General features: G+C 35.0%; 1 protein-coding gene across 1 annotated transcript; it reads right to left on the bottom strand.

Annotated features, from left to right (window-relative positions):
• Positions 1-221: 221 nt before the first annotated feature.
• LOC108681384 lies at positions 222-23,091 on the bottom strand. Its single transcript, XM_018170403.2, has 6 exons — positions 22,552-23,091; positions 11,926-12,095; positions 10,805-10,931; positions 7,795-7,947; positions 1,864-1,976; positions 222-832 (listed from the first exon to the last, which is right to left on the bottom strand). The coding sequence occupies exons 1-6, from the start codon at positions 23,081-23,083 to the stop codon at positions 662-664; spliced, it is 1,266 nt and encodes a 421-aa protein (XP_018025892.1). The 5' UTR covers positions 23,084-23,091; the 3' UTR covers positions 222-661.
• Positions 23,092-23,496: the final 405 nt, after the last annotated feature.

Raw genomic sequence — 23,496 nt, 5'->3', positions numbered from 1 at the left:
TTATTTTACAAAAGTTACTCACAATAAAGTTGGATCTTTAGAAAAATTGTACTCGCAGTCATCAAAATCGAGAACAAATAAAAATTATATCACGTTTGAAAATAATCTAAAAAATGGTATTTATACTACAAAACATAAGCATTGTAATCAGACAAACTCTAAATAGACGAAATTATAAAGCAATCTTGATTTTTCTTCTTAAAATAAATTTATTTGCAACCTTCTAAAGTCGTGTAAGAATCCTGCAAAGTATTTAAATTCTGATTATTTCTTCAAAGTTTTCAATTCTAGGTATTTATACCATAATTTCTATGTATTTCAATAATAATTCATAGAGTAATTGGTAGAAAAGTGCAGAAATGGTTGCTCGGTCTAAAGTTTTGAGATTGGAATCTAACAAAAGAAAAAAGAAATTGAATTCTAAATCTCCATACCAGCAATTAGTTATTGCTTCAAATACTTTAGATTCAATAAAATAATCGTCAATTGTCGGATGCGAGTGCATTTGATACGAATGCATGCCAATATCGGAAAGAGATTACAATATTACAATCTCTGCCTTGGTAGAGATTATGTGAAAGTTCGATCACATCTCAAGTTCGATCACGTCTCAAGTCCGATCACGTCTCAAGTTCGATCACGTCTCAAGTTCGATCACGTCTCAAGTTTCATCAGAGTCCCGTAGGCAGGAATAGTCGATCTGGAACTGCCCAACGTCCGAGTCTTTGAAGCCGCCGAAGATGTACTTGCCGGGGCCGTGAGGTGTCTTGCCCAGCAGGAAGTTAGCGAAGGACATCAAGTAGACGTTCTCGGTGAGTGGGAAATCTCCGCACTGCGAAAATGAAAATTTTACATGAATTAGAGTATATTGAATTATAAATAAATGCTTCACTGCTTGTAAAAGACATGAGAGGCTGGGATTTGTCCAGCTGAGCATTTTTATGGCAACCGACTATAATTATAGTAAAATTTATTATATATTTTTTGGGTGTATACAATAAACGTAGATTTTGAGTTGCAAAAACCATTAAATGAACTAATATCTTTGTAAAAATGTACGTCGATATTTCGATCCCCGATACCGAAAGTCTAGTCGCTGTTGATTGTGCACTTGAAATTATCTGAGTCACGATGACGTGGAGTTTGCTCGACTCGCGTTTAAGAAGTAATGCTCTTTATTGAGTCGTATCGACTTTCTCCCGTGCCGTGACCAGCTCAAGGCCTTTAATTATTACTGATATCAGTAAAGGGTTTATATGTATGTATATGCAAGGTTGATTGAAGACAAGAGCTTGCTTATTATTAACAATATTTTTTTTTTCAACAAGTCGAACAAAATTTCTTGCTGGCGCCGGGAGATCAAATAGCAAGTTACTAAAAACATTTTAATGGAATGCGACTTTAATGGAATGCGAGTCCATGTATGAAATGGCAGAAAATCAAGAAAAATCGCTCAGTTAGGTGCGGGTGTTGTTCATAATGCCTGAGACAATCCTCCTAAATAATTCATATCCCTGATTACGGTGGGCTTTAGATGGATGGATGGGTGACCAACTACACAATCTCTGACTAGGGAGTGGTTTAGATGGATGGTAAATATTATATCATTATACATAAGAAGTTTGACACCATTATAACTTTAGGCACGATAGATAACATCGTCACGACGGATGCAAACGACATGTTAAGTATTAAGATCACTTGGCTGCTTAAGTCGCAAATTTACCAGGAATTTAAAAGTAAAGAAGAAAAAACCCAAAAAAGTTCGCCATTTCTTATAAGAGAAAACGTTTTCTCTTATAAGAAATGGTGAACTTTTTGGCTATTTTGTTTACTTTTAAATTCCACGACATGTTAACTCACGGAGGTGAAGGCGTTGTACGCTTCATGCGTCACTTCGGTCACCTGCTCCTCCCTTAGCTTGATGAAGTGGGCGTAGAAGCAGCGAAGCTCGTCCCAGGATATCACGCCGTTGTCTGTAGTAGCGAGAGAACATCACATAACTTGCCTCGAAATTCTTGCGGCAATTCCAGCACATATTGCCTCAGTTTAAATCTAGCGTTAGAATATCAGCACCAGAGTAGACCGGGAGCGTAAAGTGGGCGGATGAGACATGAGAAATGATTGTGTTTCTGTATGCTGCCATTTCATGCTACATACAAGCTCATTCATCAAATTCAACTCTCAAACTCAGATATATTGGCACGTTTTGGAAAATGGACTCGAAAGTGTTAGCTTTAAATTTTATTCGTTAGCTGATCTTGGACTTCTATGAAGTTTGGCAGCATGACATGGACTGATTCGAATATTGTCATAGTCTTATATGATTCATGTGTGAAAGAGTCTAATATGATTCATGAGTGCAAGATTAAACGAATTCCAATAAATGATAGGATGGAACAATTAATCAGCAAGTTCATTCGTGCCTGTTTTGACCGTCAATTTTCATGGTCGGTTGAAAGCAAACAGCATTACTTGAGTTAGGAAACGTTACCAACAGATATAAAGAAGACGATTTATTACAGTATTTTTTGATGTTTCAACTTTAAATTGGTGAGAAATGGGAAGTGAATTTCTCCCTCGGTCGCGAATATAACGTTAATTTTAAGAAATTTAGAACAAGTTAAAAAAGGAATTGAATGCTTGGAAGTTATCGGTAAATTTTTATTTTAATACAGTCATTTTTAGGAATTAACAGAAACGTAAAGGATATTTCTACCCAAACTTATCACAAATAAGTGAAAATTTCGCCAAGAAGTACTTCGCAAGTTATTGTTTATTGTAAAAATTAAATTCTAGCAATTATTCATAAAACCATTACTGGCTTCTTTATCAATTCTTAAAGTAAGCACTTTAATTTTTTTTACAAATTTTCGATTAAATAAACTAACATTTTTGCCAACTTAATAAAAATTTGGGTGCTATATAAAGTAATTTGAAAATTGGAATACCTTTTCTAAATTCTAATATTTTTTATTTTAACTGATAGCAAACAATTTGCAAATACTTAAAAGCATTCATTGGCTGGTAAAGAATTAATTTTTTTACAGCATACATGAATTTTCTGCTGTTCTATAACATAATTTTTTCTACTGTTCTAGACACTGGATCTTTGTTAATCTGGTCGAAAGTAGAGCAAGCCTTTGTAGTTCTTTGTATCATAACCATTTCTATGATAGGATAACATTTAATTGTTCTCGGAGGAACAAAGAAGGAGTGAATGCGGGGGTATGTAACAAGAATGGCCGAGTTGACGGAAGAAACAGTTCATTATAATGTGGCAAAAAGGAAGATATTACGGAGAAGAAGGAGAATATTACGGAATTGAATATCCTCCTCATGGGAGGATATTATCCAATATTCTTCTCATGACTCATTGAAGGAGCAGGATATTACGAAATTATTCATGCCCGCAAAAAGGAAGAAATTACGCGGGACAGAATATTCGATCATCTCGATCTCTGTTCGAGCTGCGATCGTTGCGCATTGACGATGTCATTGGCACGATCAATGTATACTGCGCAAAATTGTCTGAGCTAAAGTTACTAAGTAAATATCCTGATCGAGACACTCGAGCCAGGAACTTCTTACGCAAAAAGTTTCCAGGTACACTTCGATTCGATTTAGAAAATGACTGATTTTATTGCCCTTTTCGACTATTTTGGCTCTTAGATGATTAATAATTCAAGCGCCTGAAGATTATTATTCAGATTATTGCGGTTAATCTACCAGGAATACAGTGGATGTGAAGTTTCATTCATATCGGAAATGAATTTGCGTTCTATTAAAAAAATTCTGGGATGGTTACTCATCACTTGGCTTGTACCTAGCAAAACGAAAATCGATTACGTTCATAAATAATTCATAAAGCTACATATTTTGTGTAGTATTTTTTCACAAAAGCAGGTAAACGTGGATGCGTTTTGATCTGATATATATGTATGCTCGTATTGGATTTATGGACTTTTCCCTGAAGTTTAATTCAATTATACACAACAAAATTACTGTTCTTGAACTTGTCCATCCACAAAAGATGTTCATTGTTTTCAAATACATGACTTTAACTAAACCATCAGTACCTTAAATTGGTGGCGCCCTTTTTCTCCTTTCTATTATTTTTATTTAAAATATTTTTCCGATCAAAGCAACTTCAAAAAATGATCAGCCTGTCTCAGGACCAAATACACGTCTCTCGTAGACTCCATTAATCAAGATATTGAAAAATGATTGTGGAGAATTATCGATGAAGCTGACACTCGTATTCGGCGAGCTCTATAAAGCTGACCGAGGTTGATAAACGACAGCTTCTTAAAGGTAACGGCCGCTGTCTGCCGTGTCAATGTTAGCGTATAAATCAGTGACGATGCTGTCTCTGTGTTCTCATCGTCAGAAAATCTCACAATACCTGCACAATCACTCGTATAATTCGTATCTGCTTCGAAGTCCTAGCAGAAAAAGCGATTTTGGTTACAAGAAATTTGATCAGCTGAAGGTGGTCATGATTGACCGAAAGTGCACGTGTCTACATAGTTTAATAAATCGGGATATAATGAGCGTTACATTATGGAATGGTATGATGATAATGAATTTATCATAATTTGGGTTCTTATAGGATGTCATCAGGTTCCGTTTACAGTTTCATTTTGGAGGATATTAGGTACTAAAACTAAAAAATTTACCTTAAGTAAAATGAGCAATGGGTAAAATTTGATAATCCTAATAGATATATATCCAGTAAAATTTAAACAATTTTCTCCATTCAATAAACGTTCTTAAGTCAGAAAATAAAGCTGCAAAATTTCTACATTAAATACGGGATATATTATAAACTGTTTAGTCTAGACATATCTATTAGGGAACAGAAATATCTTGAAAAATATGCGATTTTCATTTGAATTTCAAGCAAACAATTTCAGTAATGACCGTCATAACAGATTCAGCTTATAGCTGAATCTGTTATATTATATAATATGTTATATTATATAATATTATAGCTGAATCTGACGATGACTGATGAAGATAAGGGATGAGCTGCATGAGGCACATTGAAAAATAATCCCGTTTCCTTATGGTTAATACATGAGTATTGAAGATTTAAAAATATCTTTAATGTATTATTTCAAAATCCTGGTTGGCTGACCAGTTCCTGTAGCGGTCAATAGGTAAAAATATTGAAGAGCGGACCAATAAAAATTTTTTGTCACTTCTCAGACATTTTTCGGAGTTTTTACATGTGCGTTAATCGAAACTTTAGGAGTGATTAATTCAGGATATATTATTGGGCTCATTCCCATTTAATTTAGTCCAATATGAACTTCTAATTCAAATTATGACTGTCAATTTTCATCATGTTCTGAATTTTCTTGATTTGATGAATTAAAATATATTTTTATATTTTATTTTATTTATTATTGCATTTATTTATTTTATTATTTTATACATATTTTTTTAAGGGTAAGATCGGTTTCAAAAGGAGATGATATCGAATACACAATTGCATGAATTTTGAACACTTGAATTTCGAACAAACAGTGGGTTATATTTTGACTTTCTGTCGTATTTCTGCTCTCAAGCCTCTATTGGTATTGCAGTGAAAAAGCAACCAATAGTTTCTAGCGAGTATTTTTAAAAACTCAAAATAATTGCATTCAGCAATTAATGTTTACACCTACACATTGGCGTAAGCTTCCAAAAATGTTGTTCTTAAGAGGGGTTATTTAAATCTATGGAGTAAATTATGTTTTAAGAAAGAAGAACAAATAAACTAATGCTTACTGCTCGCGGGTCAAAATCAGTCAAAATGTTACACGATGCTTCGCTCATTTTTTTCTTTACCGTTTTTCTAAAATTAGTCTAAAGTAGCGAACTGAACATAACTGCGAGGTTTCAACATAAGTCTTGATGTAATATCAAGACAAGCACCAATGGTTCAATGTTTGAACCTTCAAATGAAATAAAGGTGCTGTCAATAAGTTTTTATCAATTAATATTTTTGCGAAGTTATTATTATTTGAGCGTTTAAATAAGTAAAAACATCATGGAAATTTTTCGACGCTGGACTTTACTCAAGGGAAACACCGTCGGACTTTGCTTTTTTGCCGCTGAGCCAATGCCTGAACTCCTGAATATAAAAAAATTCATCCTAAAATATTTTACAATGTGGTCATTTATTTTCGAGCTGCCAAGAAGTGCATCAGAGGGGAAAAAACAAAGCATTTAAAACATTGGATGCCGCATCATCACCGGCAACCGTAGCGAAAGTGGACATTTTTAAGTATCACGATTTTGCTGTTTAGTTTAGCACACGGCGTGCCGTAATTCTTATCAGCGCTAGTTTAGACTTTGCTGCTCGTTACATAGGATTAAAACTTAGACGAAGTTTTGAAAGCTGATCAAGTAACAACAAGATACGCACTTCTCGGATTTAAGACGCCAGTATGCCCGAGACGCGCTGTAAAAATTCTTCTTTGAGTTTTGAGTGAAAAGAATAAGTGAATTAAAAATAAAGTTTTCTTCCTTCAAATAAGAATATATTGCTGAATAGCACAATCAGAAGTGCCAACAGTCTAAAAATATTCCGACGTTCCTTTCAACCAATAATAATTAAGGCTAGATCGCTCGATCGTTGTTTCTCAATTGGTTGTCTCGATCACTCGATGTTCCTTTGTGCCTCATTTTTTGTTCGCCTCAGAGCTTATTCATAGTTCATTTTCCAGATGGGATTAGACATACACTGAAATTAAATAGTAAATAGATGCACAAGGGCACAATGCAGTGCGGACGTGAACATATCAACTAGCCGATGTAAATTTGATAGACTAAATTTAACTAAAAATTAAACATAGACTAGTAAAATGAACGAGTTTTAAACAGCACCACTAAATTCTTAAAGTAGACTTGCAACAATGAAAGGTCCAAGTCATAGAAATTTGTACACAACATTATGAACTGCCAAGCTCCAAACAACCTAACCTAATAAACAAATTTTCGGTTGTTTCAAATGCGATAAATTAATTTTGAACTAAAACAGGATTATTCTATCTCTATCGGACTCAATATTTTGCAACCAAATTGAAAACCGGGAAAATCGAAATTTGCAGCTGCGATGCCGCAAACGAAGTTCATGCAAAGTTTCAGACAGCTTTTTAATACTATTTTGATATCGAAATAAGCACATTAGCTAGAAAGCATCATTTTGATTGCCTAATCAATAGTGCATGTCAATGTCACGAACCTGTAATATAAAAATTGTTTTTAGATTGTTCTATATATATGTTCTGTTTTTGTTGTTTAGATTGTTCTATATATTTCGTTTTCAAAAGTTGAATTAATGCAATTAAATGTATATTCAATGCACTTAAAATTAATCTATAAACTATTCTCACGGGAGAAAATTTTCTATTTTACAAACGTTGTAAATGGTTCAAGCTGAAAGGACTTGAAACGGTTAAAAGTTTAAAACATCATACTAAAAATTAATGCCATAACAAGCAGTTGTTAGAGGAAAAACTAACTTCATCAATAGTGCGGACATGGATAACCCTAATATAACGATATTGCAAATCTACCTCTTCTGTTGATGACTTTGAAGAGAATTTTTGGCAATATTTGGAGCCACAAAAACTAATTTTACCCATGTACGAAGATGGATGACCCTAATATAACGATATTGCAAATCTACCTCTTCTGTTGATGACTTTGAAGAGAATTTTTGGCAAAATTTGCAGCCACAAAAACTGATTTTACCCATGTACGAAGATGGATGACCCTAATATAACGATATTGTAAATCTACCTCTTCTGTTGATGACTTTGAAGAGAATTTTTGGCAGTATTTGCAGCCACACGGGGAAGTCAATCATGGCCTTCGCCCCGTGAGTGAGATTGCCCCACATGTTCAGCCACTGGTACATCTGCACGCGGTCTGGGATTCGATCAACGTCGAATTCTGCAAACGTTTTCGAGAAGAATAGAATGAATAAGAATACACATCTGAAATGCTTGAAACATTCGTCCAATTATGAAGATTTCAGTTTTTGTAATCATAGAAAGACAGAATATGGTAATTTTCTTATTGTGTAATTGTGTATATTTGACATAATTTTTCAACATAATAGTTAAAAGGACTATGATAAAACAATTTAAAGAAAAAATTTCAACTCAAAGAGAATTTTGCTAGGTATGTTTGAGATTTATTGGAGACATTAGCTCTCCAAGAGTTTTTTTCCTTCAAATTTATTCAAATTCAAGAGCAAATAGCTGCGGTCCTAAAATTTGACGAACATCCTCAAAAATAAATTTGAGGTACAAAAAAAAAATCATGCGAGTTTAAACACTCGTCATGGAATATTTGAGTTGAGAAATATATTGCAGGAAGGGAATATCTAGGCACAATGAAACACAACAACTAACAAAGCGTTATTTAGGAGGACGCTGTAGGACAAACTGAACAAGTTCATTAGGATGTGTTAGGAGCTCGAGGAGCTGCGTCTGTGATACATGACTTCATTGAAGTGTTCCCAGGAGTGTAACGGCAACGGTAAAATATGTATCATATTGAATTGTTGATAGGCTTTCTAGGTCGTTATTTAACCTATAATTTGAACCTTATTTAAATTTGAAGTTTTGGTAAATTCTTTATTTGTCACATAAAAAAGGCTGTGAGGCACGAGTCAAAAAGACCAACAGACGCAAAAAAATATCAATGAGGGGCCCGAACGAGAGGTTCAGAAAAAGATACTAGAAGAAATATTTTTATTTATTTAGAACCAAAATTACTCTATAACTTGATCCAAGAGCGTTCAGTCCATACATGTAAAGGGTTTACATTAAATGATTTTGATACTTGACTTCCGTAAGTTAAAGTTTTTGAGAAAACTCCTACATGGGTTATGAACAATAATAAAAAATAATTCCAAAATATAACTCAGTACTCACTGCAGTGAGTGACAGAGAGCGCATTTTCTCGTCGACGAAAACGTGAAGTCACGGACGGACAGACGGACGGACAGACGGACATGGCGAGCACAATAGTGCATTTTTTTCATATATGAGAAAATGCTCTAAAAAGGAAGGGATGCCCTAAAAAATAATAACTGCTGTTAGACCAAACAATCACGAGAACGTTATGAAATTGAAGCTTAAAAACTCAACAGGAATGAAAAGAGTATTGTAGTAAAAGGAAGTTGACAGTTGACTGTATTTATGACATTTTTCCACATTTTTCATTTTGTCCTAAAATGGACGGTTCAGCTGACCGGTTTTTGCAGAATTCCCAAGAGACTCGAACATAAAATAAAGCAATTCATCACACTGCCGTACCTCACTAAAATAACGCAGGAAAAAGTTTCATAACCGTGAGCGTCTTTGATCCCAAAAATATCAAAATCCCGATACATCTTTTGCATGCATTTACAAAAAATATAACTCAGTACTCACTGCAGTGAGTGACAGAGAGTGCATTTTCTCGTCGACGAAAACTTGAGGTCACGGACAGACGGACGGGCAGACGAACAGACAGACAAACAGACAGACAGACGGACATGGCGAACACGTTTCCATAAATGAGAAAATGCGCTAAAAATATCATACTACGAAATTTTCAAAATAGCTTGAGAAGCCGAGCTCTGCCAATGAATTCTACCAAAGTTTATTGTTTTCAACCAGGAACTATTGTTTATCTCGTCTTCACTGACAAGAATTAAGCCTCATCATCCACCTAGAACAAAGCGATGTAATTTTGGATTCAAGCAGCGCATGGAAAATCGATGCGTTGTCACTGGTCGCTTACAGATGAAGCTTCATATGCGTCCTTAGGGAGCGATTATCTCAGCACCTAATGAGGCTACGAGCCACGCAGTGAGCCGCTTTGACTTCGTTGTGCAATAAATCTTTTGACGCACACATGTGACATAGAACACGATAATTTTGGGATAAGTGTAATAATCTATCGATACGCATATGCTCTGTAGAACACCAAGCAAAACCGAGAAGGGTGATAAATATATTGTGCACGCCATGAGATACGCAATGCTTAACAGAAAAGGGTAATATATTTTTTGATATATGTTTGCTATGTATAAAATACAATGCTTAATTCTAATAAACCTATTGATGCACACATCCTCTAGAGAACACAAAGCTAAGCAGCAAACACTGATAATCTATTGAAGCGTACATGTTACATACAACACAAATCTCGAGACATAAATAAATCTAAAGACGCACACATTCTCAGCATAACACAAAGCTCGCTAACTTAGCGTAAAGATCTATCAGGAATATCGGGATTAGGGAATAAATGAACCACAAAATCCGATACAGAAAAAAAGAAGGATGGGAATATATATGGACTGCTGACTCATGGCGAATAAATTCTTCATATACAACTGGAGTAAAATTTTGGTGATAAAACATCTAACTAATAAAGAGTTACAGTGAATAACCCGCTTTGCTCTTTGGCCAGCTAGTATTTCAATACATCCTAATTACTGTACCTATGAAACATAATTTTTGTCGTCTGATTACGTCTCAATCTTTTTTATGCTTCTCTCTGTTCCTGCAGTCTATTTTATTTCCTTCAGTTTTTAATTTTTCAATTTCCTGACCAACTATTTTATGGTCCCCGGAAACGCGGCCGCCACTCGTCCGACTATAATTCCCGGCTCTCTTTTAAAAATAAATGTATCAGGGTTCCAAAAAATTTCTGTCCGGGATATTGATATGGCACTAATACGGCCAAACTTGTTCAGGATGACCCGCAAAAGGGCAAAAAGTGCTTCGCCATTTGAACAACTTTTACTCACCGAAGCCGTACTCAGGCTCTATCCTGCCGACATGCTCCAGTAGACACTCAAAGAAATCAGAATGAATTTCTTTCATTGTAATGAAGTATTCATTGTCCTCATGCCAGCCCGCGTAGTGCCGCATTCGCTATTTGAAAGGAAAAAATTAGTTGCTTGCACGTTATTTCACATTAAAGTTTAGTTTCACAGTTAAATTAATGATACAAATTCACTTATGGCCTAATTTTAAACAAATACGTTCAATAACATTAATAACATACCTTTTGACAGAAATTTAACTACTTGATCATGCAGTCTTACATCCACCGCAATTTCAAAATTTAAAAATGAATTTCAAGTCATTATTTCAGCTTACAAAACGTCTAGACCAACACAACACACTTATATTATATTTTCATGTTATGTACAGAGCAACAAATTCTCCAAAAACATGTTAAGAAAGCAGCATAATCTAGAAAATTTACCATCCTCTAATTACTTTTAACTTGGTAACCGTATTTTTAGCAGAATAATCATCCCAAATGGAACCTTTGATAACTTTTCTTAGTAAGCTTGATTTTCAAATCCCATAGGAAATTAAATCTTTTAATTTATTTCAGCCGAGCCACAAAACTATAGGGGTTGGATTCATCGGAGCGAAGCGCCTCCGCTCCATTGAATAATGAATATAAAGAGTCAACTGGGAAACATTTGATTAAATCCGAGTGAGTAATTTCAATGCTTCGTTTGCATTTAAATTTTGCATGTCATAAACTTGAGTTTATTTCTGGTTCCCGTTTAGTTATCATTAAAATAATGAAAATACTAGCTAGATTGTGTTCCTTCATTGAAGTATTTATCATCAATTATTTATTTATTTATTGTCCCTAGTAAGACTTAGCACCTATACGATTTACTGCAAATAATTGAGAAAGGAAATAATAACAGAGAAAGAAATTTATTTGGTTCCCAAATGACGGACTACATGTATTTTCAGGTAAGAAATTCCAAATTCTGCTCTTTTTTGGGGTCAACCGATTGAATAATTTCGAATTTCTCTAATAAAAAAAGGCATTTTAAATTCTTGGGCCATTCTTGCCATTGTTGAGCGCAATTTATTGCTCTGAGATCTCGGAACTCACCTCGTTGAGGGCTAGGATGTCTTCAATTGTGATAACCCGGTCTTTGTTGTGGTCAAAAACATCCGTAAAATAATAGGTGAACTTCTCGACTTGGAAGTCGGACAAGAAGTTTTTGCCTTCCGGAATCTGTTCGGAATCGTCTTCTTCGTAAGGCCGTCTCACCCACGTTGCTGGAATTAAACAAAATTAAACGATTGATAAGTTTAGTTAAAGATGACAATTAAATGAAGTTAGTTGTGATTTATAGCCTTTTTCAAAGATAGGAAAGTAGCCTGCGTCCCAGCTTTGAAATGTTTTAAAATAAAATATAAATGATTATCAATTTGCAACTTAGCAGTATTATTGGAAAAATGCTCTAAATTGACGACAGTTATTAAAAAAGAGCGTAATTTCTCGTAATTATTCAATATAAATGGAAACGAATTGATGATAATTATTTGTTTATACCCGAAACACTTTAAGATCGAAAAATATATCCAGGCTTCACACAGCATCCAGCTGGGACAAACTCAATCTTGTTGAGGCAAGATTAAAAGATAATAAACATCAAAACGCCCATGAACGAGCTTAGGAATGGTTCATTAGAACGTGCAGTTAAACAAACGGGGCAGGGTAACTGAGCGTAAGATTTGCGAGCTGACTGAGCGAGCCCTAAATATTTGAAAATTGGAAGCTGGCGTGGTTTTTAAGGTCTTCGTATTTTTTGACATATATTATTTCTCAAAATGTCGAGACATTTTACTCAGTTGGCATATGTATATCTTCTCAAATTAATTCATAATATCACGTGTGCAAAATCTAATAGGTAATTCTGGAATTAATTTATACGAGAATTTGCGGTTACCATACTTTTATCAGTAGCAAGATTATTTATGTATAACAATAAAAATGTTATATATAACTGCTATGACTTCGTTGGAAAGCAAAGCACACTTGCACAGGAAAAAAAATCACCGAATTTTTTCGTTTAACATCAATAGTTATATTATTTACGAAAGCATAAATATCGTTAGGTAACTAGTATAAGCAAGAAAAAAGAATAAAAATATCAATAACTTTAAATACAGTTATTAATTCACAGAAAAAGTGAGTTATTCAAGCTCCTAAATTAAATTAATACTGATAAATCTTGATATACTAATTAGATATTTTTGATTTTGCTGGAAACGGAAAAATTCGATACCAATGCGGTTATGAGTACAAGTGTTACTGCACATCAGAGTTACTTGAATTATATGTAATGTCAGGGGCGAACATTAAAATATCCATAAAAAGGGCCTTTTGAGTTCAAATAGCTGCAGCAAATTCAGGTTACTGCTAGCACTTTTATTATTTATTTCCTAGTTTTCGCCCAGTGTGGTCTAAAAATGTTTGGAAATTTTTGCCACCTGATTTGTTTTGATAATTCGCATGCTTTTATACAACCCCTAGTTTAGCTGAAAATTTGTAAAATTTTAATAATTTTTTTAAACAAGTTTAGACTTCCCGTAGTTTTCAGCATCAATCTAAATTTTATTAAAATAACGAAAGTTAATAAAAAGGTTTATGTTTATACAAAAGAAAAAAGTTTTCCCTTATTCAAGATCAATGCTAACTTTCCGTAAAAGCTTCTGTATGACTCAAAGTTCATCATGACAATTAAAACACCACTCTTTCTTAGAACAATCTGTATAATATTTTCGATGTCCCCGCCAGCTAAATATTCCTGAAGAATTTATAGAGGATAATACAACATGGGGATTGGGAATTATTCTAAGTGATTGGACGTTTCTTTGAGCAGGTTGACGACAGTTACTATCCGGTATATGTCAGATTCATCTCTATCTTTAATAAAACTGATGACAGCTATCCTGCGGATAGCGTCGAGTGCTCCTAGAGATGATATGCAATTTCTGTCCGGAATAAGTTGAATTCTCTTTAATAATATTTCAATAATATTTTGTTCATGAAGATATTTGATGTAATTTAAGGTAAAAATTGAACATATAATTTGCCAAAACTGTCCGTTGCTATTCGTTTTAATAAGAACACGGATGTCTGTTTGCATTAAATCATAAAATTTGTCCCTGTCTACTTGTTTTAATATTCATCTCAAAACTCTCGTCATATTATAGTTTACTAAATTTAAATTAATTTTCCAGCTGCGAAATTTAAGAGAAGCGGTTTCAGTCTAACAGGTAAACTAAAAATGTTATGGAGATAATATAATTTTGAGCCTAGCAAAATGAAAAATGAATTTGCCTGAGTCTTCTGGAGCGAAGCTAAAAATGAAAATTCAATTTGCCTTATCTCGACGATGAAACTGTTAGACTTATTTCATACCTGTTAAGAAATCAGATCAAAACTGAGCAAAGTTTGGTCGCCATATTCTATTGGGTATAAGTAACATGTCAATCAACAAGGTTGAAGAAGCCAATATTTGAGAGATAAATAATATTTGGAGAAGATGATAATTGAGAGAGGTTTTCAGTTGAGTTTTCCACATAGAGTGTGGAGTTTTTTTCCCTTTCAAATTTGTATGTCCAAAATCGTATGGTAATCATTAAAAAAAATTTTGCGGTTCTGGTTTCGTTAAGCGATTACTTTAGCGGCTGGAACACAGTCCGTGTCTAGGAGACTGGAAACCATCACTATTCTCCAGGGGATAAATGACCGCGCGCCAGAAAGGGACTAGATAAATATTGCATTGCCATGCAGGTGCTCGTAGCACGCGGGAAAAAATGCTGCTATTTCTCTGCTGGGACCCTATTTGCTCGGCCGAGTCCAACCACTTCTATAATCCAAGAAGGAATTACATTTGAGAAACTTACCACGTGATTTCTTTCGTTGGGAAACGTGTTAATAAAACACTTTTAGTGATAGACAATACTGGATGTCTCTTAGCTTTCACGTACATATAGATTTCTCGTACATAGATGTTAATGGAGAGGAGCAATAGTAAAATTAATTTCACCATCGTTCACTTTGTGTCAAACTTATCGAACAAAATGTTTTAAGTAATTTATCAGTGGCAATTTGATTAACATTCAAATATTCGTACATGGAGATTAATCTACTGTCGTTTTTAGTTTCCGGCTGTAAATCCCAAATCAATAACGCAGGCGTTAATAAGAGAAAATCATGTCAGCCTTCATGACTGCTTTACTATTCTGAATTAAAGTTAAATTAACACAAATACAAATGCGGTTCCAATTAAGCGGATTAAATTACATATTAAAATGTTCAATGCGACTTCACGTTTTTATCCGGGATGGTTTTAGTCATAAAGCCAATGTATTTTAGTATGAAAATTAAGGATTGCAACTAGTATAACTCTATGCACATATGGAAATACTGGTAGAAAAAGTTTGAATTTAAAAGTTAAATGAAAGAAAGTCTACCGTTTACTAGTGCTCATTTCATGTCGTCATTTGCATGTTTCCGTTTTAATACCTGATAGTGTATTTTACTTTACTTATTGATTGACTAATTGATTGTATTTGTGTTTCTAGGACTCGCTTCATGATCTGACGATGGAGTTGGACTCCGAAACGAAATAAATGGTGAATTTTTGTGGTATTGTCTTGGCTTTTAAATTTCTGGTTAACTTGCGATTTAAGCAAACAAGTGATTTTAATAATGAATGGAAGTCTCGCTTAAAATTTTGCCCTTTTGAGAAAAATGCATGCAAGCATCATACCATTTACTAAACTCCAGAGCGTCGTGAATTAACCCCTGAATTGAAATTAACCCCTTGCCAGAGATTAAATTTTTATGAATTATTATTTACATTTTATGCGTGGTTTAAGATATATACGCACTGCCTCATAAGTTGATGACAAATACATACTAATTTCTATACTGGAAAAGCTATACTGGATGAATGACCATTTAGCATCAAAAACATGTTTTATATACAGTATTGTGTGGCCTAAAAGTCGAGACCTTTGTCCACAAGTCTATGTGCAAAAGGTGCCCTTAAGACTAATACATTTATCTAGACCCGACGTCTCGAAGGAGCAGTGATGGAGTCAGTGACTTGGAAAGGTCGGCAGCTGCTCATGTTTTTTCCTTCAGAAGAGACAGAAAATGTGGGGCGAGCAGGTCGCTTGCATGCCGCGTCATGTGGAATTTGCGAGAAAGTTTAATGGGTTCAGACAATCGTCGTCTATTGTATAAAAGAAGGTTTTTTAGTGGAAAGTTACATACCATTTCATCCTTTTATGTTGAGTGCTTTTAGAAAAAAATTACTTCCGCAGCATGATAAACAGGGGGTTACAAACTTGATAATATTGACTTGTATATAACCGTAGCCGGAGATCGTCACTGGAATTAATGAAAAAAATTGAGCAAACTTACATGAAGGCCAAAATTGATGTTTTTTTTACTTTTTTAGTTCCTTTACTTATGAAATAAAACATAAGAAATGAAAGCTATTGAACATTTCAAATTATTTGCCTATCTGAATCTTTTTTAGCAGCATGACATCCAAATTTTTTTTCACCTAAAATTATCCTATTTTACTATCTTCTATTATCGTATTGCAATATAATATAAAGGATTTTCATGTTCCACTGAAATTTGCTGTCGAGCAACAAATCACGTAGAGGGGATCAGCATTCATTATTTTCTCGCGAATGTACTGACTGGATATACTCGAATTCTGGCACAAATCTCCGAATACTTTTCCCTGATAGATGCGACTAGAAACGTAAATCATGGCAAATATCCGCAGACTTTTCAATTTTCAATGCGGCTATAGTTACTTAAATCCTGGCATGAATCTCCGCAGACTTTTACATGTCAGGATCGCCTCTATATACTTAAATCCTGGCACAAATCGCCGTAGATTTTTCCATGTTCAATTCGCCTCTATGTACTTAAATCATGGCACAAATCTCCGCAGACTTCCTAATCTTAACTAGAATACCATCTGCTCAGACTCAATGATTAGTTTCTCTAATAATATATTCTTGAAGATTCTAATCAACTTCTACTGCAATATAAAACTCCTTTTCCTAAACTGCTTCATAAAATTTATAAAAAAAGAGACGTTTATTGTTTGCAAGATTTCGAAGTTTCTGCGCTCGAAATTATATTCTTCCACGCCAGATTCTGAATAAATTCAAAGTTCCTGGACTGAATCATGAAATAGTTTTATCGAGTCTTCCTAGACTCGTAAAATAAACTTTAGCTTGAACTTTCGAGGCCCCAGCGTTTTTTTTGTCAGCCAGCTTGAGGTCCCAGTTTTTTTAAATTAGTACCATAAAAATCTCTTGAATGAACAGATAAGGAATTATTTAGTCAGTTCTGCGACGAGCTGGAAAAAGCGGGCGGTGACATGAGCCCATTACCGATGCCGAGACCTCGCCTACCGCCGTAAACCAGTGATGGTTTCCTTAATAAAAATTGCTTCATGCCTAGTAACGTGCTGACAATTTCGTTTCAACTTCCCCCCCCCAAAAAAAAATTCAATAAAATTAAAAATTGAAACAATGTTCTTATATAGGATTTGGATAAAATTGAAAAATAATTAATAAAATTTAGGGTAATCATTTTCTCCTGCATTTATTATATTTCACCAATAATAAAAAAGAAAATAGATAAAATGAACTAATATAAGATTTTTCCTTGATTGATGGGATTGTTTCCGATTAAAAGATCATGACAGATTGAAGGGGTTGTTTCTTTGTTTAAATAACAATATAATAATTCATACGGAAGTATTTAAGAGAAATTCATGATTTGTCACAGCATAATTTAAGTATTTAATTAAATTTACTCAAATGGTTAGTTGTTCAATAATTGAAGTGATAACTATTAGTTTTTCGCAAATTAATTTAATTTATAAAACGACTTTTTGTATAAGCTACGAAGAAGTAAGCTTAAGTCAATTCCAATCAATGACCTTGCTACAATTTTACGACCTTCACAAAGAAAATTTGTAAACCGAAAAGAGTTTTAATGTAAGCGCTGGCTTTTTCGGCTCCATGCGTTTTAATCTAATCGAATTAAAAATAATAGCGCTCTCCTCAGAGCATACAATTAGTTTATTTAGAAATAAAAAATTTCAATAGAATTAAAGTTGACTGAATGAAATTACTACGACTAATTAACTCCAACATTCCATGCAGACAAAAAAATTTCTGTACGTTTCTATTTATTTCCGGGTGAGCAAATGAAAATTTTTTAACTTAACGTGCGGATATACTGTAATTGTGAGCATACGCAACTAGAGAAATAGTGTAACCAAAAATAATGACCGATCTCGTCGAAACTAATGGTATTTGCTTTCCCAGAAAAATACTGGTGGAAAAATGAACAATTGGAAAAATAGTCTGTTGTCTATTGCAACAGACTAATTCACACACTATTACAATAGTATGTCAATTGCAGCACATGACGCGAAGTTAGCAACAGTGCTGGCCATTTTGATATCGTGTTAAGCACTGACAGTAGCTGCACTAGTGATATAACTCCCCTCATAACACGCGTGTTAAGCACTATCAGGAGCTGCACTAGTGATATAACCTCCTCACAATACGCGTGTTAAGCACTATCAGTAGCTGCACTAGTGAAATAACTCCCCTAACAATACTCGTGTTTAGCCCTATCAGTAGCTGCACTAGTGATATAACCCCCCTCACAACCCATGTTGAGCTAAGCACTAGCAGAAACTGCACAAGTGAAATAACTCTCGTCCCAGCATGCGCGTGTAGCACTAGAAGCAACAGCACTCACCGAATGTCACAGTCGTCATATAGCAATCATCATAGCACTCATGTAGCGTCCTTGCAATCAACATGTAATATAGCGACGTCTATACAGCCCCCAGGCAGTCTCGCAGAGCACAGAGAGCTCACTTGGATGGCCCAGCAAGCAATAACAACTGGACTGGATTTTGTTGCACGCGGAGGACTACATAGAAGCACTATGGCATCCTGTCCAAATACACTACTAGGTCTTTCAAGTTCATGCTCAGCGAGGGTTCCAGATTCATCTATATTGAAGGTTAGTGATATGGCGTTATCTATTATGCGGCAGAAATTTTACGATTGATTAAATTCTTTATGACAAATTTCTTGGTATGGCCATGTTTAAACGTCGAGCATGCAATCGGGAAGCTAGCTTCTCCAATGATTCCCGATGAAAACAATTACAGTATAGCTTAAAAAATTATAATTAACTTTAGGTTAGGGCTTATATGGATAAGGGAATTTCAACCCAAAGCCTAAAATCACTATTTACCGGAAGTTCATTTGTATTTCCAGCGGTCTTTGTGCCTGATTAATCATTCTGGAATTAAGAGATTATTGACTGCATCTCATTTCCATGCTCAGCTGGTGAGCTCTCTAAATGGCTGTCCGTGTCAGGCAGCCCTTCCTGTAAGATTAGGCGACACTTAGTGGCATGTAGAGTCTTGCAACACACTCTGGGTTGATGCACGACCTTCGCTAGGGTTTTGTCAAAAATGTAGTTAAATAGAGAGCTGTTTACTTTTGCTTATTGGCTCTGGTTGGAAACTGCAAAAATTTTTGACAGTTTCATCTTGAATGAAACACGTGGGATGTTGCAGCGTGAAACTCATATCGAGATGGCCATGAGGCTAATGTTTTTTATCGAATTAGAGTTCACAGTAGCAGTGCAACCTGCAGGGCGCCCTCCGGATCCTATAATGTCACCGGATCCTATAATGGCAAACTTGTAATGCGGCTGAAACTTCGACAGCTCCTTGAGTCGTCGGCTCATTATGCCAGGCTTTGTTTGCTTGTATAATGTGTATACGCCAGTCTATGTTCTCTTGTACATTATACTTGCTGTGTTACTTTACTTGCCATGCTGTGTTTTCTTGTACTTTATACTTTTTGTGTTGTTTTACTTGCCATGCTGTGTTTTCTTATACTTTATACTTGATGTGTTACCTTTTTTGCATGCTGTTTTACTTTTTCTGCCATGCTGTGTTTTCTTATACATTATACTTGCCGTGTTGCTTTGTCTGCCATGCTGTTTTTTCTTATACTATATACTTGCTGTTTTACTTTTTCTGTCATGCTGTTTTACTTTTCCTGCATTCTGTGTTACTTTTCGGCCATGCTGTGTTTTCTTTATGCTATGCTGCGTTCGTTTTCGTATGCAATGCTGTATAATTAAGCCTAGTTTAAAAATTTCAGGTTATTGCTATTGAGCTTACGCGCTCACACTTTTGTATGATTATATCCTTCAGAATCGTATAAGTATTAATTCATCAGTCTCATTCTAATGTTGTTTACCATCTGTTGCTACGTATTTGTTGATTTGAATTGATGCGTCGGCAGATTCATCTGTAGGTCGACGTATCGATAAAGTAATGTTCTCCGACTCAAAATATGCTGATCCACTTTTCCCAATGAATATTTCTAAATCATTCTTATATTCTTTTTGGGCGGGTTTGATAATATATTCTTGCTTGAGGTTTACTAATGCTAGAGTAAAATATTTTTTATTTCTTGAATCTGTAGGTAGAATTTTCTATTTGACATAATTCATCGCTTCTAATCAACTTTATATACATTAAAAATTTTATTTCGTCTTATTCTTGCTCATTCAAATATCTGTGCGTCAGTTAGTTTTCCATGAACGATATTTCCCTCAATAGTTAATTAATTCATTATTATGCATTTAATAAACCACGATGTATTATATATATTACTTATTTATAACACATGTATAAAACACGTGTTTTTATGACATCAAATAATCAGGTCATCGTCTTAGTTCTGTTCCCGAACTTGACAAGCGGTAGAATTTATTATTATTATTATTATTATTATTATTATTATTATTATTATTTATTATTATTATTACTCCACGAAGAGATTGTCGTGGCGTCTCGTTCATATCGAACTTCGAGGGCACGTTACAAGTTGCCGGATTGCCGGAAATCAAAGTAAAGTTTATACATGCATAAATCGACCAATTTAAAGCCAACATCAGCTTGATCGCCTACACGCACTTTTTATTCGCATTTGGCCAGTAACCTGGAATGAGATTAGGGACAGTCCATAATCGTAATGTACATGACAACAGAAAAAAATTCGACATCGCAATTCGAGACCCAATTGTGAATAAAAGTTATTTAAGTTGAACAATGAGGTTAAAAATTGACGAAGGTACTTTATTATATCAGAAAAATAATTCGTTTCAACATTATGGTCGAAAATTACTTTTGACACCGAGCATTCATGGAGTAATGTAATTAAAAGAAGACTTGGTTGATTAATTTGAGCAAGATTAAGATAAAAAGCTTCATCCATGATTCTGCTGATAAAACCATATTCTACACCCTAGGGCACCACAGCGTTGTCTTCATGATTGACAGGTGCATATAGAAACATTTGAACATGAGAGATATTAACATGTGAAGTACAGGATGTCACTGATCAATATGATATTGCTAAATGCCTGCACATTTGATACTTGGTTTGATAAACCGAGCTCAAGCTCTTGAATAAGGCCATATGAAGTATTGAGGCAAGCCAAAAAACAATGTCAACAAAAATCAATTTAGTCACCCCTAAAAAGATGTGTTCCTAGTTCCCTCTGCCAGCATTGGCCCCTGAAACTCGTCAATTACAAGTCGACTTTTCCCGGCGCTTTGAAGAAAAACCACCAGCAAAAAACTGCATTTTTATGGTTCCATCCCAAACGATGGACGCTCTGTGAGCAGCGGATAATTTTTAGCCATGCTTTAGAAGTTCCAGAAGTCAATATTGCAGAAATGCTAGCTGTGATCATTTAAAAATATTCATGTAATAATTTGCCCTCGGTAAATCATTTTCAAATCATTGCAAGATATCAAAAAGGGAATTGGTTTCAAAATTCGAGACGTTTTGGTTCTCAGAAAGTACATGGTTACACTTGCCTAGATTTAATGTAGAGATCCTCTACTGAATTTTTTTTTGTTGTTATTGCAACGGTCCTTCTAAGTAGATTTATACGTAGATTTTGGAATACAAGAAAATGCTACCTAAATGCAAAAGATATCGTTCTAAAAAAATGGCTACAGTTAGAATAAAATTGGAAAGATACCTAATCTATTTGTATTTGAATGGTATATATGTAAGTATGTACATATGACTATGTAGAAGATTATGGACTCATAGATGCATCTAAACTATTGGTTTTTAAATGTAATTACAGTTTTTAAAAACTTTTCCCAACGTTTTGTTCAGCCTCTATCACTATCCAGGGTGATTTTTAGAATACTTTTAACTTCAAATCCTTCCATCCATAATTGATTTTATATGTCATAGGCGCGATTAACACAGCTGGCCTGTCAATCAAACCAATTACGTTAACAGACTCGTGTAAGCTTGCTTGCATGCAGTGGGGCTGTAAAAGTTCGAGCCATTGAGTAAATAGATTAAGTTTTGTTTCACTAAATTCAATTATGTACTAGTGTAGTGTAATGCTGCTGAAAGTGTTACGCAGCAAAATCAGTGCTAAGTGGCGGAACACTGCGCTGCATCAGATATCCATCCTGTATTAAATATTTAATTACTCATTCTTTATGCTTTATTAAATTGTGTAGAATAGTCATTTTTGTATTCAGTATTAAATTTCCTGTATAAGAAATATCCCTAAAATTTAACCATGCAAAGTACTCACTCCAGACATGGACGCTCCAAGAGTTCTTCTTGCATGAGTCTCCAGCTCCTGGGCAATGGCCGCCTCCATCCCCAGGTTCCGTGACGTCACTCAAGTCATCACCTCCTGCCAGAGAGTCTTCAGAAGCCTGGCCGTTATTCATGGTCTGCCAACGCTTCAAAATATCGCGGGTCTTAGACTTGGTTTTACCACCCATCTGGCGCCAAGTTTTAACGATTCTATTGCCTGTCATGGGTGAGTTACCCACGCTCTGACTGCCGTGATGATGCGGGTTGGTCCCTGACATGTTGTTGAATGGGTTGTACGTGGTGGAAATGCACCCAGATTGGTGACTGGAATGTGACACGGGGGAAAAAGGCGAGTTGAGTTGTAAAGTTGGAGTGTTGGAGTCGGAGCTGGCGCTGCTGCTGGCGTTGGACGGGGTGCTGTGGCCTGTGGAGGCAGCGTGTGGGCTGTCCAGTCCCTGGTACGAGTCGCGGGAGGTGCGGCTGCGAGATGAATCTCGGCCGCCGCCTTTTCGAGACTGCGACATCGCGGCCAAATTTTCGTAAATTCAACAAAGAATGATAATATAATTAAAAGGTATAGTAAATTATTTTTTATTAAAAAATGTCTAACTGTTTTTAACTGTTAGAAAATTCTGATAAGTCATACACAATTAACCGCGGGATCAAAGTAGTAAAACCACTTATTGAAAATGAAAACAATATGCAAACTAATAATAAATGGGAAGTGTGCGAAAAGAAAATCTGGGAAATTGAAGATTCTTTAAATACACTTTGTTGTACTTCAACCACTGTCGAGGATTGAACACTCACTCTTCTTTAAATTTTTTAATGAGTTCAGGAAAAATCGCGAGTTTTTCAATTTACTTCTTCAATTTGCGAGCACTTATAAGATTCTTCAGGCTTCGAATCTAGTTCATTTTATTTAAAACTTTTTATC

Source organism: Hyalella azteca, unplaced genomic scaffold (assembly GCF_000764305.2).
Source record: "Hyalella azteca isolate HAZT.00-mixed unplaced genomic scaffold, Hazt_2.0.2 contig7882, whole genome shotgun sequence".
NCBI lineage: Eukaryota > Metazoa > Arthropoda > Malacostraca > Amphipoda > Hyalellidae > Hyalella > Hyalella azteca.
The sequence above is the reverse complement of the archived record's forward strand: the minus strand, read 5'-3'. Positions and strand labels throughout refer to the sequence as shown.